General features: G+C 47.2%; 1 protein-coding gene across 2 annotated transcripts; it reads right to left on the bottom strand.

Moving 5' to 3' along the window:
• Positions 1 to 9,386: 9,386 nt before the first annotated feature.
• qrich1l2.L (glutamine rich 1 like 2 Kruppel-associated box containing [provisional] L homeolog) lies at positions 9,387 to 17,412 on the bottom strand. 2 transcript variants are annotated; one of them, XM_041563714.1, is made up of 7 exons: positions 16,056 to 17,412; positions 13,916 to 14,133; positions 13,213 to 13,339; positions 12,999 to 13,094; positions 12,038 to 12,235; positions 11,562 to 11,666; positions 9,387 to 11,250 (listed from the first exon to the last, which is right to left on the bottom strand). In XM_041563714.1, exons 1-7 carry the CDS (start codon positions 17,044 to 17,046, stop codon positions 10,778 to 10,780), a joined length of 2,208 nt encoding a protein of 735 aa, XP_041419648.1. In that variant the 5' UTR covers positions 17,047 to 17,412; the 3' UTR covers positions 9,387 to 10,777. The 2 variants fall into 2 exon arrangements, with proteins under 2 accessions (XP_041419648.1, XP_018097613.1); XM_018242124.2 differs by having other exon boundaries at positions 12,119 to 12,235; positions 16,056 to 17,405.
• Positions 17,413 to 17,567: the final 155 nt, after the last annotated feature.

The following is a 17,567-nucleotide window of genomic DNA, read 5'->3' as shown; positions in this document are numbered from 1 at the left end:
GGGAAAGAGTATTCTCTGTTCCTTCCAAGTGGCGGTGGGCACAAAAGGGTTAATCCCTCTGCTGTGCAGAAGGCACAGGAAGTGACATCAAATAAAAGGACTTCCCCATTCCCTTGGTGCCCATCTATTGCTTCCTGCCACAGACAATACCCCTTTTATACCAGTAGAACAGGGGTCCCCAACCTTTTTCACCCGTGAGCCACATTCAGTTGTAAAAAAGAGTTGGGGAGCAACACAAGCATGAAACAAGTTCCTGCTGGTGCCAAATAAGGGCTGTGATTGGCTATTTGGTAGCCCCTGTGTGAACTGGCAGCTACAGGAGGCTCTTTTTGGCAGTACATCTGGTTTTTATACAACTAAAACTTGCCTCCAAGCCTGGAATTCAAAAATAATCACCTGCTTTGAGGCCACTGGGAGCAACATCCAAGGGGTTGGGGAGGAACATGTTACTCACGAGCTACTGGTTGGGGATCACTGCAGTAGAGTAAAGCTCTCCTCTTGCTGAAGCTCCAAAGCCAAGATTGTTCCTTTATATTATCCCTAGGTGAAGCCGGTGGGCTTGTGGCCATCCATTGCCGTCAGTGCAGTAAGACGCAATGTCATACCTGCCAAATGTGCCATTTTTCGCGAAACAGTCCCGATTTTGACAGCTCAACCTCCAGTCCCGGATTGTTACTGCAATGTCCTGACTTTCTCTTTGATCTCCTGCCCTGAACAGCCAGAAAAAGATACAAAGTTTCAAATTTAATTGGCTTTTGGCAGAGTCAGGAACAGCCACCAGGTGCACTTCGACACGTGTAACAATTTAATATAAGCAAATAAACAACTATAACAATTTAAGATAAGACAAGACGCTTGACCAGAACGTGGGTTCTATGCATGTGTATCTTCTGGGGAAGCTCTGAAAGAGGTGACTGGCGACAACATTTAAATGTATATTTTCTCCTTCCTTGAACATGTCTGTGGTAAATCTGCTTCGGCTCTGAAGTTGTGTCTATTCTGTAAGCTATATGCCCATTCTATCATAGTAATAATTGTATTATTGTCAAGGAATTCTCTACAGTATGACAGATCCAGCACACTTAAAGGAGAACTAAATCCCCCAGTAACAAAAGCACCCCTTAACTGCCTGCAATTGCTCCCCTTTCCATTCCTGCATTGTGCATAAGTCAAAAGACTGACACTAAATGCAGCGGAGTTCCCCAGCACCATCTTCTGCCCATTCAAATTGTTTCAGGTCTCTTTGCCGATACGAAGTCTGCAGGAGCATGCACAGTTGGGTCTAGTCAGGAATCGGCTTCAACTACACCTGCTCCTCCAGACTTAGTGTCGGTGGTGAGACCAGAAGACAACGTGAAGGAGCAGAAGATGGTGCCGGGAACTCTGCTGCAATTTAGGGTCAGGTTTATGTTATGGGGCACCTTTTTGACTAATACACAGTGCAGGAAGGTAGAGGGGAGCAATGGCAGGTAGTTATAGCTGTCAATGAACTAGACTTCATCCTTTCAGACCTCCTGAAGGGATTATTATGGTGGTCCCATGAAGGGAAACGTTTTGTCGGAATTTATTCTCATTTTCTTTTGAATAGAAAGCCCAACAGGCAATTTTGGATGATTTTGAACTTGAATGAACTCAACAAATGTCAATTGCTCTTGGATGGCCATGGTAGAGCTCTCAGATGCTTATCTCCATATCCCCATTTGGCATCATTACCCTTGGAAGACATTTCCAGTACTCCGCAATGCCATATGGTCTTCACCAAATTTTAGCTCCTCTTCTGACCCACTTCCGCATCTGGGGGATTCAGATCAATGGATATCTACATAGTTACATAGTTAAATTGGGTTGAAAAAAGACAAAGTCCATCAAGTTCAACCCCTCCAAATGAAAACCCAGCCCCATACACACACCCCTCCCTACTGTCACATAAATGATATATACCCATATCTATACTAACTATAGAGTTTAGTATCACAATAGCCTTTGTATTATGTCTGTCCAAGAAATCATCCAAGTCCCTCTTATAGTCATTAAAGGAAAACTATACCCCCCAAACAATGTAGGTCTCTATTAAAAGATACTGAGTAAAACAGCTCATGTGTAAAATCCTGCTTCATGTAAATTAACCATTATCATAATAATATACTTTTTTAGTAGTATGTGCCATTGGGTAATCATAAATAGAAAATTGCCATTTTAAAAAATAAGTGCCGCCCCCTGAGATCGTAAGATTCACTGTGTACACATACAAACCACATGTAAGGTCACATGAGCCAATTAACAGACAGAGTTCTGCCTTTTGCTTCTTCACTTCTTCCTGTTACAGTTAGTGTTGTAGTATTTCTGGTCAGGTGATCTCTGAGGCAGCACAGATAGAGTCACGAAATGGTGGTTCAAGGCAAGAGATGTAAAAGGGCAATATTTATATAAATATATATTCTAGTTTGGTAAGATTCTTTAATATGTCATTCAATTTGATATAAACTATCTGTTGCTTAAGTATTCATTTTGGGGGTATAGTTTTCCTTTAACTGAATCATCACCCGGCAGTGCATTCCCCAACCTCACTGTCCTCACTGTGAAGAACCCCCTACATTGACCTTCTAGTCAATGCTCCATCGAGGCTAGGCCTTCAAAACCATCTCCAGATTGTGGTGACTACCCTGGATGAATGGGGTTGACTTATAAATTAGGAGAGGTTCCCACCAAAGAGATTTCTTTTCTGTGGCCCATCAGATGTCATTTAAACCAAATCAGAAAATGCTGTCAAATCCCTGAGCTTGTGACTGAACAAAAGAAATCTGAGGGTTGCCATATCTTTAGCTCCCCCAATGTGGTAAATCATCACAACAAATGTCAGCAGGATGGGTTGGGGTGCCCACTACAAGGACCAGATCTGCCAGGGTACATGGTCTACAACAGACAGCACGAGGAGCTCAAATCGGAATGAATTCAGAGCTGTATTCCTGAGCCTGTTAAAGTTTCAACACCTGATCAGAGGTAAAGGGATTCTAATCAGGTCAGACAACCTCACGACAGGGTCCTACAGCAATAATCAAGGAGGTACCAAATCCCAAGCCCTGTTAAACATGACCACGGCTATTCTTTCATGGGTGGAGAAGAACCTCAAGAATATCTGAGCTCATATCACCTGGATGACAAAGCGTGGATAGAAATTGAACAACAGTCCACATGCACACATCTCATCCACCTACCCTGGATTGATAAAGTACATCGCCGAATACTCCACGCCTCCCACCCAGCTCTAACTTATACAATGGAGGTTTGGGATGCACTAAAGCATAAGATGCACCTCTCAACCTCTCCTTCTCCTCTCACTCCGGTAACTAATAACCCGGCATTCCCACCAGCCTTGAATTCTAATGCATTCCAGGAGTGGTTAGTGGATGGCCACCTCCAAATGATACATCTCATGACAAATGATCAATTAGCAGACCTCGAGAAATTGCGACAAACCAGACCGACCAGTCACTTGCCTGATTACCAGTACTTCCAAATTAAACATTTCTATCATTATTTGGGGGGGAACGCCTGCCTGGGCAGGAACCTTACATCTTTTGAGCAATTGTGCTTAGCACCTGACCCTCCCACACACTCTATTTCAACATTATATGGTCTTCAAACACAGCGGACTTAATAACGCACTTAAACTTTATCAAAGCTTGGGAAAGGGAATTGGCGGTGCAACTTTCAGAAGAAGATATCAGGAATGGAATAAAGGCATTGCTTTTCAGTTCGCGATGCTGCCGAATTCAAGAGATGAATTACAAACTCCTTTCCAGGTGGTACTACACACCCCAGAAATTGAAGCAGATATATCCAACAGCCAACAACATATGCTGGAGGTGTAAATCAGAGGTTGGCACACTTTTACATATTTTCTGGGACTGTAATTTATTACGACCCTATTGGGAATCAATTCTGGATGCTTGTTCTCAGTTACTAGGCCGAGAAGTAGTGCGTACCCCAGCCCATTCCTTATTGAATCTTGAGACCAGTCCGAGACACCACCAGATTCTGCCTTAGAAAGATGTCTGCTTAATGCTGCTAAAATTCTTATCCCAAGTAGATGGAAGACGACTACCTCCCCCTCCTTCAAGGACTGGCTAGGTAAGGTTAACGAGCTGGCAAAATTTGAGGAACTCTCAGCTAGAACTGAACGACAAAATCAATCCTTTAGGGACGCTTGGCTACGGTGGTTCCTATTTAGAGACTCAGACACATACAAACAACATAGCTAGGGTACCTGATAAAGGGCTGGATATTCACCGAATATTCTTAGGAACCTGTCTATTTCGTCCCAAAATCAATAAACCATTCCTTGTGATGACCATTCAGTTAGATGTGCAACAGTGACATATAGGAATACTTACTGTGGTAAATCTAGGTAATGGGCAGTCCCTATAATTCTTGACTTTCTGATACCGCATACTACTGTATGGTATTTTATACTTCATTGCGTGTAATTGTTCTGTGATGACATGATACATGACTGTTGATATTTCTGTGCAACCAATGTGTGGCAACCCCTCACCTTTATTTGTTTTGCAATTTTTCTCCCTTTGTTTTGCCATATACCCCTCCTCCTTTCTTTCTTCTGTATCCCCCTCCTTTTGTTGGAAATCTCTTCAATAAAAACTATTGAAAGAAATATTAAAAAAAAAAAAAAAAAAAAGAATATCTGAGCTTGGTACGTTTAGAATCATCTGGCACCAGGCCCGGACGGGCAATCCGTCTGTTCTGGGAAATGCCATAGGGGCCGCTCTATATTTTCTTCAAGTGGGCTGCTCCTGATCTATACTCTGTATTAGAAAGTGCCTTTCAATGCATCCAGTGGGCTCTAGGACTGCTCCTCCATCCTCTCTACCACTGTGGCTCCACCCCTCCCTCCTCTCTGTTTTTGTGCTGTGTGCAGGCCCGCCCGCCACGCCCGGACTGGCAATCTGTGGCCTCTGGCAAATGCCAGAGGGGCTGTTTTAAGATGCCATAGAAAGTTAATATTTAGTGGTCTGGTGGGGGCTGATTGGGCCTCTGTGTACCTGAAATGCCAGGGCCTATTTTAATTCTCAGTCCGGAACTGCCGCCCCCCATCAGGAGGGCGCAGGGGGGACAGTCATCCCGCGCCCAGCAGGATTTAGGCTTTAAGGGGGCCCGGCTGTGCTGCTCTTTCAGAATTAGCCGGCCCACCTTAATAGCGTGGACAGCGCTGAAGCCGAAGACCGGATCTCTCTCTGCACTCTCTGTCTCTGCACTTTCTGTGAGTCTTTGTCTCTCTCTCTGCCCTTCTCTCTGTCTCTCTCTGTCTCTGCACCTTCTGTGAGTCTCTCTCTGTCTCTCTCTCTGCCCCTCTCTCTGAATTACACTTAAGTGAGAAAGGCAGCTCGCTATGCACATACATTTTTGCAGTTTTACCCCAATATGAGCGGATGTGTAAAAGTCAGACCATCGGGTGTTTACATGTCGGCTGCTTTGATTTTTTTCACTCACCTCAACAGAAAATTCCTGGCTATTGGGGAATGGGAGCTCTATCAGGAAACGTTTGAGATGATGATAGCCAAAAAACGGGGCCCCATTTTCTTAGACCTTATGGCTTCATTCCAGAATACCAACCTTCTGCTCATGGGGGGAAAGACAGACAGATGACTTTTTGGGATGCCTTATTGTTCCCATGAAAATTTGCTTATATCTTCCCTCCTCTGGCAATGATCTCAAAGACCATCAAGAAAATCAGGGAGGACAGAGCAAATTTTATTCTATTTGTTCCATGGTGGTCAAAGAGACCCTGGTTCCCTCTTCTAATGCAGATGGAGCAAGACAAACCATTATGACTTCCGGTAATGCAAAACCTTCTTCATCAGTGGTCTCTTCTCCAAGTTTTGCAATGTATAAGTTGAAGCAGAGTGTGGAGTTGTTACGGAGGTTCGTTTTGGAACCAACAGATAACATTAAAGGCTGAAGTCTTTGCGCATAGAGAGAAGGGGAGCTGGAGCACAGAAGATCACAGTTTCTATGAAAACTATAAAGATTTTTTAATCAAAGCAAATTGAAAATTTGAAATATTGTACTGTTTCTTGAAAATAATGGATTATGTGCAGCTGATTGCTCTGTTCCTCTACTCTCCTTGCTGAAGCTGCGAGCAGGACTTTTCCCGCTGCCCAGAGCACTTGTCTGCATTCCGAAGGTCAGAGTGGGGTTTCTTCTCTTTAAATAAACAAATGAAATAACCCAGCTCTGCTTCCATGTCCTTCAGAATGCGGACAAGAACTTGATAGTTTTCTACCTACTCTCACTGGCCAGTCTGAGGAAGGTCCTGCGTGCGCTTGAGCAAGAACATGAGACAAACACTTAATTAGCTGCACAGAATCAGTTAATTTAAAGAAATGGTACAACATTTTTAATTAGAGTACATTAGGTTCGTGAGCAGGACCTGCAATATTATTTTTTCACTTTACAGCCCCTTTAAAGGGGACCCGCCACCAAAAAAAGTTATTCAAAATCCTATTTTATCACATTAGTCGAGCAAAATGAACTTTAATTACACTATATAAATTATTTGAATCTTGTTTCCTTCAGTCTGGGAATTCATAATTATAACAAGCAGGCAGCAGCCATTTTGTGGGACAGTGTTATTAAGACAAGTCTTGTATCATCTCAGAATCTTGTTTGTGCACCAGAATGGGGGACCTGATGTCCATCCCCATGTCCTGGTTACACAATTAAATGGTGAAGAGATTGGGGGACCTGATGTCCATCCCCATGTCCTGGCTACACAATTAAATGGTGAAGAGATTGGGGGACCTGATGTCGATCCCCATGTCCTGGTTACACAATTAAATGGTGAAGATATTGGAGGAATGTGGGGAGAGCAGTGACATGTAGGAAGTGCTGAATGGAAAGTGAAAGTAATTGCCTAAGGCATAGAGGAGGGGCAGACAATATTTGATTGACAGCTGAGATATTTAATTAAGCTTACAACAGCTATGAATGCTTTAATAAAAAACAGAAATTGGATTTCATGTTTAATTTGAAAAGGACTTTTATTATACAGATTTCTGTGTCTGGGTGACGGGTCCACTTTAACATGGAACCTCCTTTCCTCTAATCTGATTGTTTTACTCCTGTCTGCTGGGAGGAGCTACTGGTGAATAAAGCATCCGACCCTTCCTTGTACCTATCTAATGTATCAGCCTGTACCACTGATTCACTTCCCAGCTCTCCCTGTAACACCCCTTTCCCTCCTATAATCTCATTGGCTCCCTCCTGTCTGCTGGGAGGAGCTACTGGTGAATAAAGCATCTGACCCTTCCTTATACCTATCTAATGTATCAGCCTGTACCCCTGATTCACTTCCCAGCTCTCCCTGTAACACCCCTTTCCCTCCTCTAATCTCATTGGCTCCCTCCTGTCTGCTGGGAGGAGCTACTGGTGAATAAAGCATCCGACCCTTCCTTGTACCTATCTAATGTATCAGCCTGTACCCCTGATTCACTTCCCAGCTCTCCCTGTAACACCCCTTTCCCTCCTCTAATCTCATTGGCTCCCTCCTGTCTGCTGGGAGGAGCTACTGGTGAATAAAGCATCCGACCCTTCCTTGTACATATCTAATGTATCAGCCTGTACCCCTGATTCACTTCCCAGCTCTCCCTGTAACACCCCTTTCCCTCCTCTAATCTCATTGGCTCCCTCCTGTCTGCTGGGAGGAGCTACTGGTGAATAAAGCATCCGACCCTTCCTTTGTACCTATCTAATGTATCAGCCTGTACCACTGATTCACTTCCCAGCTCTCCCTGTAACACCCCTTTCCCTCCTCTAATCTCATTGGCTCCCTTCTGTCTGCTGGGAGGAGCTACTGGTGAATAAAGCATCTGACCCTTCCTTATACCTATCTAATGTATCAGCCTGTACCCCTGATTCACTTCCCAGCTCTCCCTGTAACACCCCTTTCCCTCCTCTAATCTCATTGGCTCCCTCCTGTCTGCTGGGAGGAGCTACTGGTGAATAAAGCATCCGACCCTTCCTTGTACCTATCTAATGTATCAGCCTGTACCCCTGATTCACTTCCCAGCTCTCCCTGTAACACCCCTTTCCCTCCTCTAATCTCATTGGCTCCCTCCTGTCTGCTGGGAGGAGCTACTGGTGAATAAAGCATCTGACCCTTCCTTATACCTATCTAATGTATCAGCCTGTACCCCTGATTCACTTCCCAGCTCTCCCTGTAACACCCCTTTCCCTCCTCTAATCTCATTGGCTCCCTCCTGTCTGCTGGGAGGAGCTACTGGTGAATAAAGCATCCGACCCTTCCTTGTACCTATCTAATGTATCAGCCTGTACCCCTGATTCACTTCCCAGCTCTCCCTGTAACACCCCTTTCCCTCCTCTAATCTCATTGGCTCCCTCCTGTCTGCTGGGAGGAGCTACTGGTGAATAATGCATCCGACCCTTCCTTGTACCTATCTAATGTATCAGCCTGTACCCCTGATTCACTTCCCAGCTCTCCCTGTAACACCCCTTTCCCTCCTCTAATCTCATTGGCTCCCTCCTGTCTGCTGGGAGGAGCTACTGGTGAATAATGCATCCGACCCTTCCTTGTACCTATCTAATGTATCAGCCTGTACCCCTGATTCACTTCCCAGCTCTCCCTGTAACACCCCTTTCCCTCCTCTAATCTCATTGGCTCCCTCCTGTCTGCTGGGAGGAGCTACTGGTGAATAAAGCATCTGACCCTTCCTTATACCTATCTAATGTATCAGCCTGTACCCCTGATTCACTTCCCAGCTCTCCCTGTAACACCCCTTTCCCTCCTCTAATCTCATTGGCTCCCTCCTGTCTGCTGGGAGGAGCTACTGGTGAATAAAGCATCCGACCCTTCCTTGTACCTATCTAATGTATCAGCCTGTACCCCTGATTCACTTCCCAGCTCTCCCTGTAACACCCCTTTCCCTCCTCTAATCTCATTGGCTCCCTCCTGTCTGCTGGGAGGAGCTACTGGTGAATAATGCATCCGACCCTTCCTTGTACCTATCTAATGTATCAGCCTGTACCCCTGATTCACTTCCCAGCTCTCCCTGTAACACCCCTTTTCCTCCTCTAATCTCATTGGCTCCCTCCTGTCTGCTGGGAGGAGCTACTGGTGAATAAAGCATCCGACCCTTCCTTGTACCTATCTAGTGTATCAGCCTGTACCACTGATTCAGGAAAATAATTCCACAGCTTTTTGTAACAACCTTTTTTGCCACATTAATACCGAACCTCCTTCCGTCTAATCTGACTCCCTTTTGTCTGCTGGGAGGAGCTACTGGTGAACAAAATAACAGCGTTTATTGTATGGTCCTTATACCCAAATCCAAGGCACAGAAATGGGCGAGTTATTAAAAACACGTTTTATTGCTTATGTTTTCACTACAGATTTCTAGTTGTAACAAAGAAATATAAAAGCCCCCTACATCAGTACGGCCCTCGGGCAACACAACCAAGTGACAGATCTAACAACACTACTGGATCTGAGCTCATCATGACTTCACATGGTGTAAAAATTCAGCACTGGCCACGCCCCTACACTACAGAGCATCTGATTGGACCTGTTAGTCACAGGGTACAGAGTTCATCTCTGCCCAGAATCCTACAAGTGTCACCTTGCCAACTGCCTTCTGTATCAACACAAAGCACAGGATCATAATGGAATCTGATGCCCCGCCCAATTCTAAACTTGCCCCGCCCCCTTACTGTGATACAGACTCAAGCCCTTCACTGCGACATAAGGGGCAGGAGCTGATAGGCTAATCCAAAGACATCAGTACCACCCCTGCTGCCAGTCTGCTTCATTCTGCCACTTCTACAACCCTCTCTAAGACTAATTCTATGGGGCAGGTGCATTAGAGCAACTAGTATTTGCACCAGGGATTCATACTCCCATGTACCAAAACGTGCCCCAATGTGCAGTGTGTGCGACGTGCGTAAAGCACTAAGGATATCCCATCATGCAGTGCTGCATAACAGGAAGTATCAGCTGCAAGTGTAACAGGAACTCATGTCTCCAGTAGAGAGCAGGTCTCTGTAGTGTAGATACTCGGCATCTGTTGGATCAGCGCAGCCTGCAGTGAGCGTAAAGAGAAGAGTAGAGAGAAGCAGTAGGGCGTCTCCTGCACAAACACCATTAATACTGCAATATTACCAGCTGCCTGGGATCAGGCCTAACAGCCCATAATACAATGTAGCAACATGGAGCCATTATGGTTCCACCTTGGGTTTGGCCATTCAGAAGAGGATTCTGGGAAGACTGAGATTTAAGGCACACACTCTCTCTGGTCGCAGGTAACGGTGCTACTGTCCAGTCGAGGCAAGAATAAAATGAACTAAACCAAGTACATAATGGGGCAGGGGGGGATTTGCTCTCTCTCTCTTCAATGCCAACTGACCAATGGAAGCAGAGAAGAGCAGATAATCCGAATGAAAGTGGTAACAGGAGATTCAGGTCCCTTCTACAGGCACAGTCCAAATGTTAATTGTTCCACGGTCACAAACACACTGAAGCACCAATTGCTGCGGGAGATGCCATACAGATGCACCCAGTGCTGTTTCATAGTGCAGCCTAAAGAACTAGCACACACACTGCAAGTGGTCACCCTCCTATACCGAGCCAGTGCCACAGATTAGGCAGGAAGAAGGAACCAAGGAGTCCACTTAGTCTGGTGTTGGGTCTCAGTGAATAAATTAAATCCAGTGTGGATAAAGCACAGGTGAAACTGGGGGGGGGGGGTCACCCCACTGGTCCCTGCATGGGGAGGGAGAACCCAGTGCCTCCTGGATTGTCACTGAACTGGAGAATATGATCAATGTTAGCATTGGTGTTAGTGCATTCTGACTGGTTATACAGGGGGTTCAGGGTTCCCCCACACTGAGGGCAGGAGTGGGACCTGCCAGGCTGGATGGAGCAATCACTGAAGCTCCTCTCACACAGGTCACATAGGTACAGCCGCTGCTGGGGCATCCAATCAGTGTTGTCCTCAGGGGAGGGGTTATTGTACTGAAGGGGGTGCTGGGATTCTCCTAGAAAATCCAGTTGCTCCTCATCGTCTGTGTCTGGCCTCTGCTCACTGCTCCGTCTCTGCGGGGGGCGCCTTTTTCTCTTGCCTGGGCGAGGGGCTTCTGGGCAATGGGATGGTGCAGATATCTCAGACATCGGCTCTTTAAATGGTAAGGGGATGGAGTGGGAGATGTGGCCTTCCTCCACTGCAAAAAATGAGGTACGGTTATAACAATGTTCCCTTTAACCTCCAGAGATTCTATCCTACAGGAGAATGGATCTGTCCAGTATTAGGAGAGAAACAAGCAAACCACCCCCAGTAATACTGTCCTACTGGAAATCCCTCTGACCAGCTCTGTATGAAAAACAAGCGCGTGGGATCCTACTCATCAATGTTTCTATAAGAACCAGGCAAAGCTAATATAGACCCCTGTAAACCCCAAATGTACGAGCCTACAGAAGATTCCCTCTGCCCAATATTAGGGAAATAACTGGCCAAATGGCAACTGAAACCAACCGGCATCACAGGGCAGGACTTGATCACTGGCATTTTCTGAAGGACACAATTCTGTCGCTTCCTTAAAGATCCACATGGAAAGGTCAGGATCAAACACTGGAATGCCTGGGAGAGAAAGAGGGACTAGTCATTTTAATTCATTTATATAGCACCTCCAGTCCATGGCACAGAAGAGAGACATAATTCCCATCAGTCCCTACCCCAGTGAGCTTACAATCTAATGTCCCCATCACATTCCCATCAGTCCCTACCCCAGTGAGCTTACAATCTAATGTCCCTATCACATTCCCATCAGTCCCTGCCCCAGTGAGCTTACAATCTAATGTCCCTATCACATTCCCATCAGTCCCTGCCCCAGTGAGCTTACAATCTAATGTCCCTATCACATTCCCATCAGTCTCTACCCTAGTGAGTTTACAATCTAATGTCCCTATCACATTCCCATCCGTCCCTGCCACAAGCGACACAGAACCTACCCCTTGATTCATTGCATATAAAAGGCACCAGTGCAAAAGACTGACACCCCCTCAGTCCTCTGCACCCCCTCCTGCACTCACTGGAGTTGGACGTTTCAAGCTCCTCCTCTTTCACAGCCACATCCATGTCTCTCCAGTCGGGAAGCTCATCGTGCTTGATTCTCAGAAGGATGTCAGGGTTGCAGCTGCCGCTGGGTGCTGGGGGGGGGCAATGGAGACAGAACATTTCTATAAGGGAGTGAATTTGTTCAGACAGACATACACCCATTCCAAACCTCAATAACAACAGCCAATAAATGAGGAGATAGCAAGCTCTCTGTTCCCTGAGGCATTTCCTGGGCCCAAAATAATCACCTGATTAATATCTGATATGGAAGAATCCTATTGGCTGAAACTAAATGAGGTAATGGCCTTAGTGTGAACCAGTTATTGTTCCAAGGACCAATCAGCCCAGTTTGTCCAAGCACTTGACTGGAGGAATGTATTTATGCAGAGGTCAATACGGAGTACGGATATTGAGTGTGTGATACAACAGTAACCCCCCCAGCATTGCTTCTGTTTATGGGCTGATTCTGCCCAAGCTACACATATGGAAGGGGATTGGTCAGTGACAGATTCGGAGTCAGATGCAGTAGATAATATTAATCATGTGCATAACAAGCCACAGAGGGACACTAACCCCAAAGCCAGGCAGAAGAGCCAGGTGCCCATCAGAGTTGGGCAACTACCTCTTCTGCCGTCCCGTAATTTGGCTTTTCTCTAACTGAAGCTGTGTCACTGCCTGACGATACAAGGTGGATGTGAAGCAAAATGGTGACAAATAGTCCTCAGCAACCCGATCCCCCTCACTCATCACTTTGGTGATGTTAATGGTTGGGGGGTTGCAGGTTGAAGGGCAGGGGCCTTCCTTGGGCGCCACTTAGGCTGAGCCTGGCACTGACTGTCATGAAATGATTCCCACCTGTGCCGGTGTCTGTCTTGTCACTGTCGCTTTCCTTCCTGCCGACACCTTCCTCTTTAATCCTTAGCAGCACGTCCGAATTGACAATGGTGCAACCTGCCCGGAAACATGAGCACAAGTGTTACACGCGACAGGAGCATTCCCTGCAGCAGGACACACACTGCCCAGCACTGACAGGAACATGAATCCCCCAGGGAGGCTAAAGCCAACCTACCCATGGCCTTCAGAGTGGCATGGATCTCCCGAATGACGTTGCGGTACAGCTCCTTCTGCCAGTCCTCTAGCAGCCCCCATTCCTTTGCTGAGAAACATGCAGCCACGTCGTGGAACGCCACGGACACCTACGTATGAGAGCAGGGGGTTGATCAGCATATGCACAATAATGCAGTGGAATCAGTAGGGCATTACAGGCAAGTCCTGTGAGTGTAGGACAAGCAAAGCCCAGCTGTGATTGGAGGCAATGCTCCGACTGCTTGACTGGCACATATAGTAAACTGGCCAATCTGAGGAAGGAAAGTCACTGCACGCAGCCATAGCTTGCCTCCTTTGTGTCCTCTATAGCATCACAGAAGCACCCACTGCTTAACTCCCACCCACAGCTTAGCGCCACTTGCCTAGCAATCACCACTGTGCTACCTGTGCTTCAGAGATGAGAGTGGGCTATGGGGTGAATACAGGGAATGATGTATGGACAAAAACCTCAGAGAGGCTACGTTTTTCCTTAGATTCACTGCTCCTGTGTCATGGGTTGGAACGTACTGTCACTTTGGTACCAAACTTTAGATTGTAAGCTTTGCAGGAAAGATGCAGACAGGGCTTATATATATATATATATATATATAAAATTAGCAGTGCTGTAGCAGAACTAACCAAAAGCTACTGACCCCCAGACAAGACATTGAATAAGTGCTCCTCACCTGCTGTGGGAAAAGGCTGCTTTCTTCGGAATCTCCTACCAGATTCAGGGAATTTTCCAGATCCAGTTCCCAGTCGTCTTTCACCCTGTTGGCCTTGTGGCTGGGAAGAGTTAAGCGCTGGCTGACCGGGGAGGAGAACGCCCGTGATATGGGAACCCGGCTGCCTCGGGTACTACTTTTCCTCGGCTTGTATTCACGCTCAGTATCCAAGGCATCCTCTGGCACAGGGAAGATTAGGGGAGGGGGGAACAGATTAGCGCTTCACTTCTATATGTAATGCGCCTGCTGCAGCCAGGATAGAGGAACATGAACAGTTACTGCCCTGGAAAGGGGCAATTCATTGTACCTTTATGGCTCAGGCTGCAAATCAGACATTCCCTCAAACTCTCCATTCTCTGAAGGCAAAATAGCACCCCAAAAATAATGCCTGGCCATGTCATGAACCTAATAGTTAGCTAAACTACAACTCCCTCTGTCTCACTACATCTGGATGCACAGGGAGAGATTAGTTCAGCTACAACCAGGGGCTGGTAACTGCCTCATTCACACTGGGGGTGACTGCCAAATAAGAGAGTAACTAGCAATCCCAAGCTGCTCCTGGAAGCCAGAATTCATCAGGGTGCTGCAAGTTTCCTACCCGAACTATGACATTCTATGCAGTTGCTAGGGTCAGGCACTTCTGGCAACCAAAATGCTGATTGACAGGAAGGCTGCCCTTTCATTATTACAAATGAATTACTACGAATGGCTCTGCGGAGGCCCATACATCTTTCAGTTTATGACTCTGGTGGCTAGAGGTCTATAACCCTAGTCCGGGGATAACGGCTTCACCATTGTACAGCGGCATAGGAAAATATTCCATGTATCCAATAAAAATGCAACACTGTGGAACATCAGTCCTGGGCTTATATAGCCTTCTGTGTCACCCAAGTGAGTGAGCCCAAAGCTTGTGTCTCATAGCCTATATCAGGGTTCCCCAACCTTTTTTTACCCGTGAGCCACATTCAAATGTAAAAAGAGATGGAGAGCAACACAAGCATAAAATAGTCCCTTGGGGTGCCAAATAAGGGCTGTGATTGGCCATTTGGTTGCCCCTATGTGGACTGGAAGCCTACAAGAGGCTCTACTTGGTACTATACTTAATTTTTATTTAATTAAAACTTGCTTCCAAGCCTGGAATTCAAAAATAAGCATCTGCTCTGAGGACACAGAGAGCAACATTCAAGGGGTTGGAGAGCAACATGTTGCTCGCGAGCTACTGGTTGGGGATCACTGGCCTATATCCATGCTCATACTCTGGCCTGGCACTGGCAGACATGACTGGTGTAGTGATGTGCAGGACCCACAGTTTTACCCACGAGTCGGACAGGTTTGGAGCAGCTACAGCAAAAAAACTTTAGGTTGGGGGTTCGGGTGTTCTCTTCTGTTCTCCCCACCGTGACCTCACACTGCTGGCTTCTGGCCCACCACTTTCATGACAGCACTGCGGGGCGTGGGTCTATAAATAGACGGGACTGAGGGGGCTGTACCCGGTTGGGAGGTGTGAGTGGGGACGGGGTCAAAAGAAAATGGGATTGCTGCCATGAGACTCCGCAAAAGCTATTTGTCTTGTCACAGGCACCCCCACATTCACAGACTGCTGCTGGGATGTATTCCCTTCTCAGGAACATGAGTATTTACCTCACTGGGTTAGTGGCCTGTTGCCATCCATGCAGCTTTTATAAGGGGGCCATGTAGCCATGCAGTGGCAGGTACTGGGGATCTCTTCCAAGTGGCCTCATTAGACATGTATGTTTAATTGTATATTTATTATCTGTGAAACCCAAAAATAAAGTTCTCCCCCCCGACCCATGCTACGCTGACTTCTGTCTCACAGTTCTACATTTTATACAGACACTTCCCTAAAGTTCTCATGAGGAAGGGGCCGGGGTAACAAACGCAGCTCTGGGGATGAGACGCACCCTAACGGTGGGTAAATGAAGGAAATCAAGTTGCCACAGTCAGGTTGGAATATGTGTGGGAGGGAGAAGGTATAAGTTAAGTACATGTTGTGCTTCACTGCTCATTGCCCTGCAAGTGGAAAGTAGCCACTATTTTTACTACAAGCCGAGAGTCTGGCTCCGGTGCATGCTACACTTACCAGTGTTTCCCGGAGGGGCCCCATTCACAGACGAGCCGGCCTGCTCATTCTTCACATCCTTGTTCCTTGGCCCAGTCAGTTCCAGACTTTTGGCTCTCAGGGACTTCAAGGAAATGTGGCTCATGATTCTCTTCTGAGGAGGCAACTTTGCCGCTGCTTTTAGGTTTTTCATGATACTCCGGATCCTGTTCTCCCCCATGGGCAGGCTTTTATACCAGCAGGCATAGCCCGGCCTGCAGTCGGACTGGGGGGTCAGATAGAAGGGGGCTTCCTTGCGTTTCATCTTCTCCGGCCTCTCCAGGGAATACTTCTCGTAAGCCCTCACTACATCCCGGTCTGGCTGCTCGGGGCTCTCGTAGATCTGCATCTTCATGGTCTCAGACGGGCGCAGTTTCCCCAAATTCCTGCCTGGGAAAAGCTTTTTCGTGTACTCCAGGTACTTCCTGCCCTGGGAGTCAGCTTTGAGGACAATTTCGCCCCATATTAGACTGTGCTGTTCCATCGCCCGGAGGCTGAAGTGGAGGCCAATGTTGAAGAAGAGCATGTGCAAGAGGGCGGTGGGATTGTGCATGCCGATGGTACCGGAGGTGTATAAGAGCTCGATCTCTTGTTCTGTCAGTGGTTCCGTGTGATGAGGATGGTTTCCTTTCCCGATCTTCTTCAGGTAACTCTGTTTCTCCTTCATGGCCTTCACCGTCTTGAGGAACTTGGTATCTCGGGAGCGGTAGATGGCATAGGGGTAGTTTGATTTCTCAAAGTGTCGGTCCAGGCTTCCCAGGATGCCCCTCAGGGTGCCGGGTTCATATTCCGAGCCGTCCTGCTTGCGGTGGGAGCCAATGAAGTTTGCCAGGTGCTGGTCCAACTCCTCCACTGGGATCTTGAGCAGCTCCCGCCTCTCGCTGACCTTCAGCAGGTACGACTGGATGATCCTCAGGTCAAACTTGGTCTTCTTCAGCGTGTTCTTGTTGTCCAACTTGCAGGGGGCCGCCATGTTTCTCTGGCAGCAGGGGGAGTGGCCTAACGAGAAGCTGAGGAGACCCTGCAAGTGCCACTTACATTCCTGATACAGCTCACACTATTGCCAGGCACAGTGACGTCACTAGGCACCACGTTACCTCACACAATGACGTCACGCACCATTAGATGACGCAGCACCATCCCCCGACTCAAGTTGTGCGGGCGGAAACGTCCTGGGGTCTCCCCTTCCCCAGAACCGAGCTCCGGCCGCTCCCAGCCGGAGAAACAGTGCGAGAGGCAATTGAGCAATGCCCGCGAGATGATACCGCGCGACACAGCACACGCATGCGCACAAGCCAGCACTACCCATGCGCGCGTCTTTGTCAGAGGCGTGGTACTCGTGTTACGCATGCGCGCCTTTAACTTTAAGCTCCTGAAGCATGCGCACTTTGTGCCGAGGAAGTTTGAGACATGCGCAGTACGCTCTTATCTGTGGCGGTAAAATGGCTGCGACTTACACTTCCTACTGGGTCTGGGTGTCATTTAGACATTTGT

The sequence above is a fragment of the Xenopus laevis genome, chromosome 5L, assembly GCF_017654675.1.
Source record: "Xenopus laevis strain J_2021 chromosome 5L, Xenopus_laevis_v10.1, whole genome shotgun sequence".
Taxonomy (NCBI): Eukaryota; Metazoa; Chordata; class Amphibia; order Anura; family Pipidae; genus Xenopus; species Xenopus laevis.
Note: the sequence above shows the minus strand (reverse complement) of the source record. Positions and strands in the feature narration are given on the sequence as shown.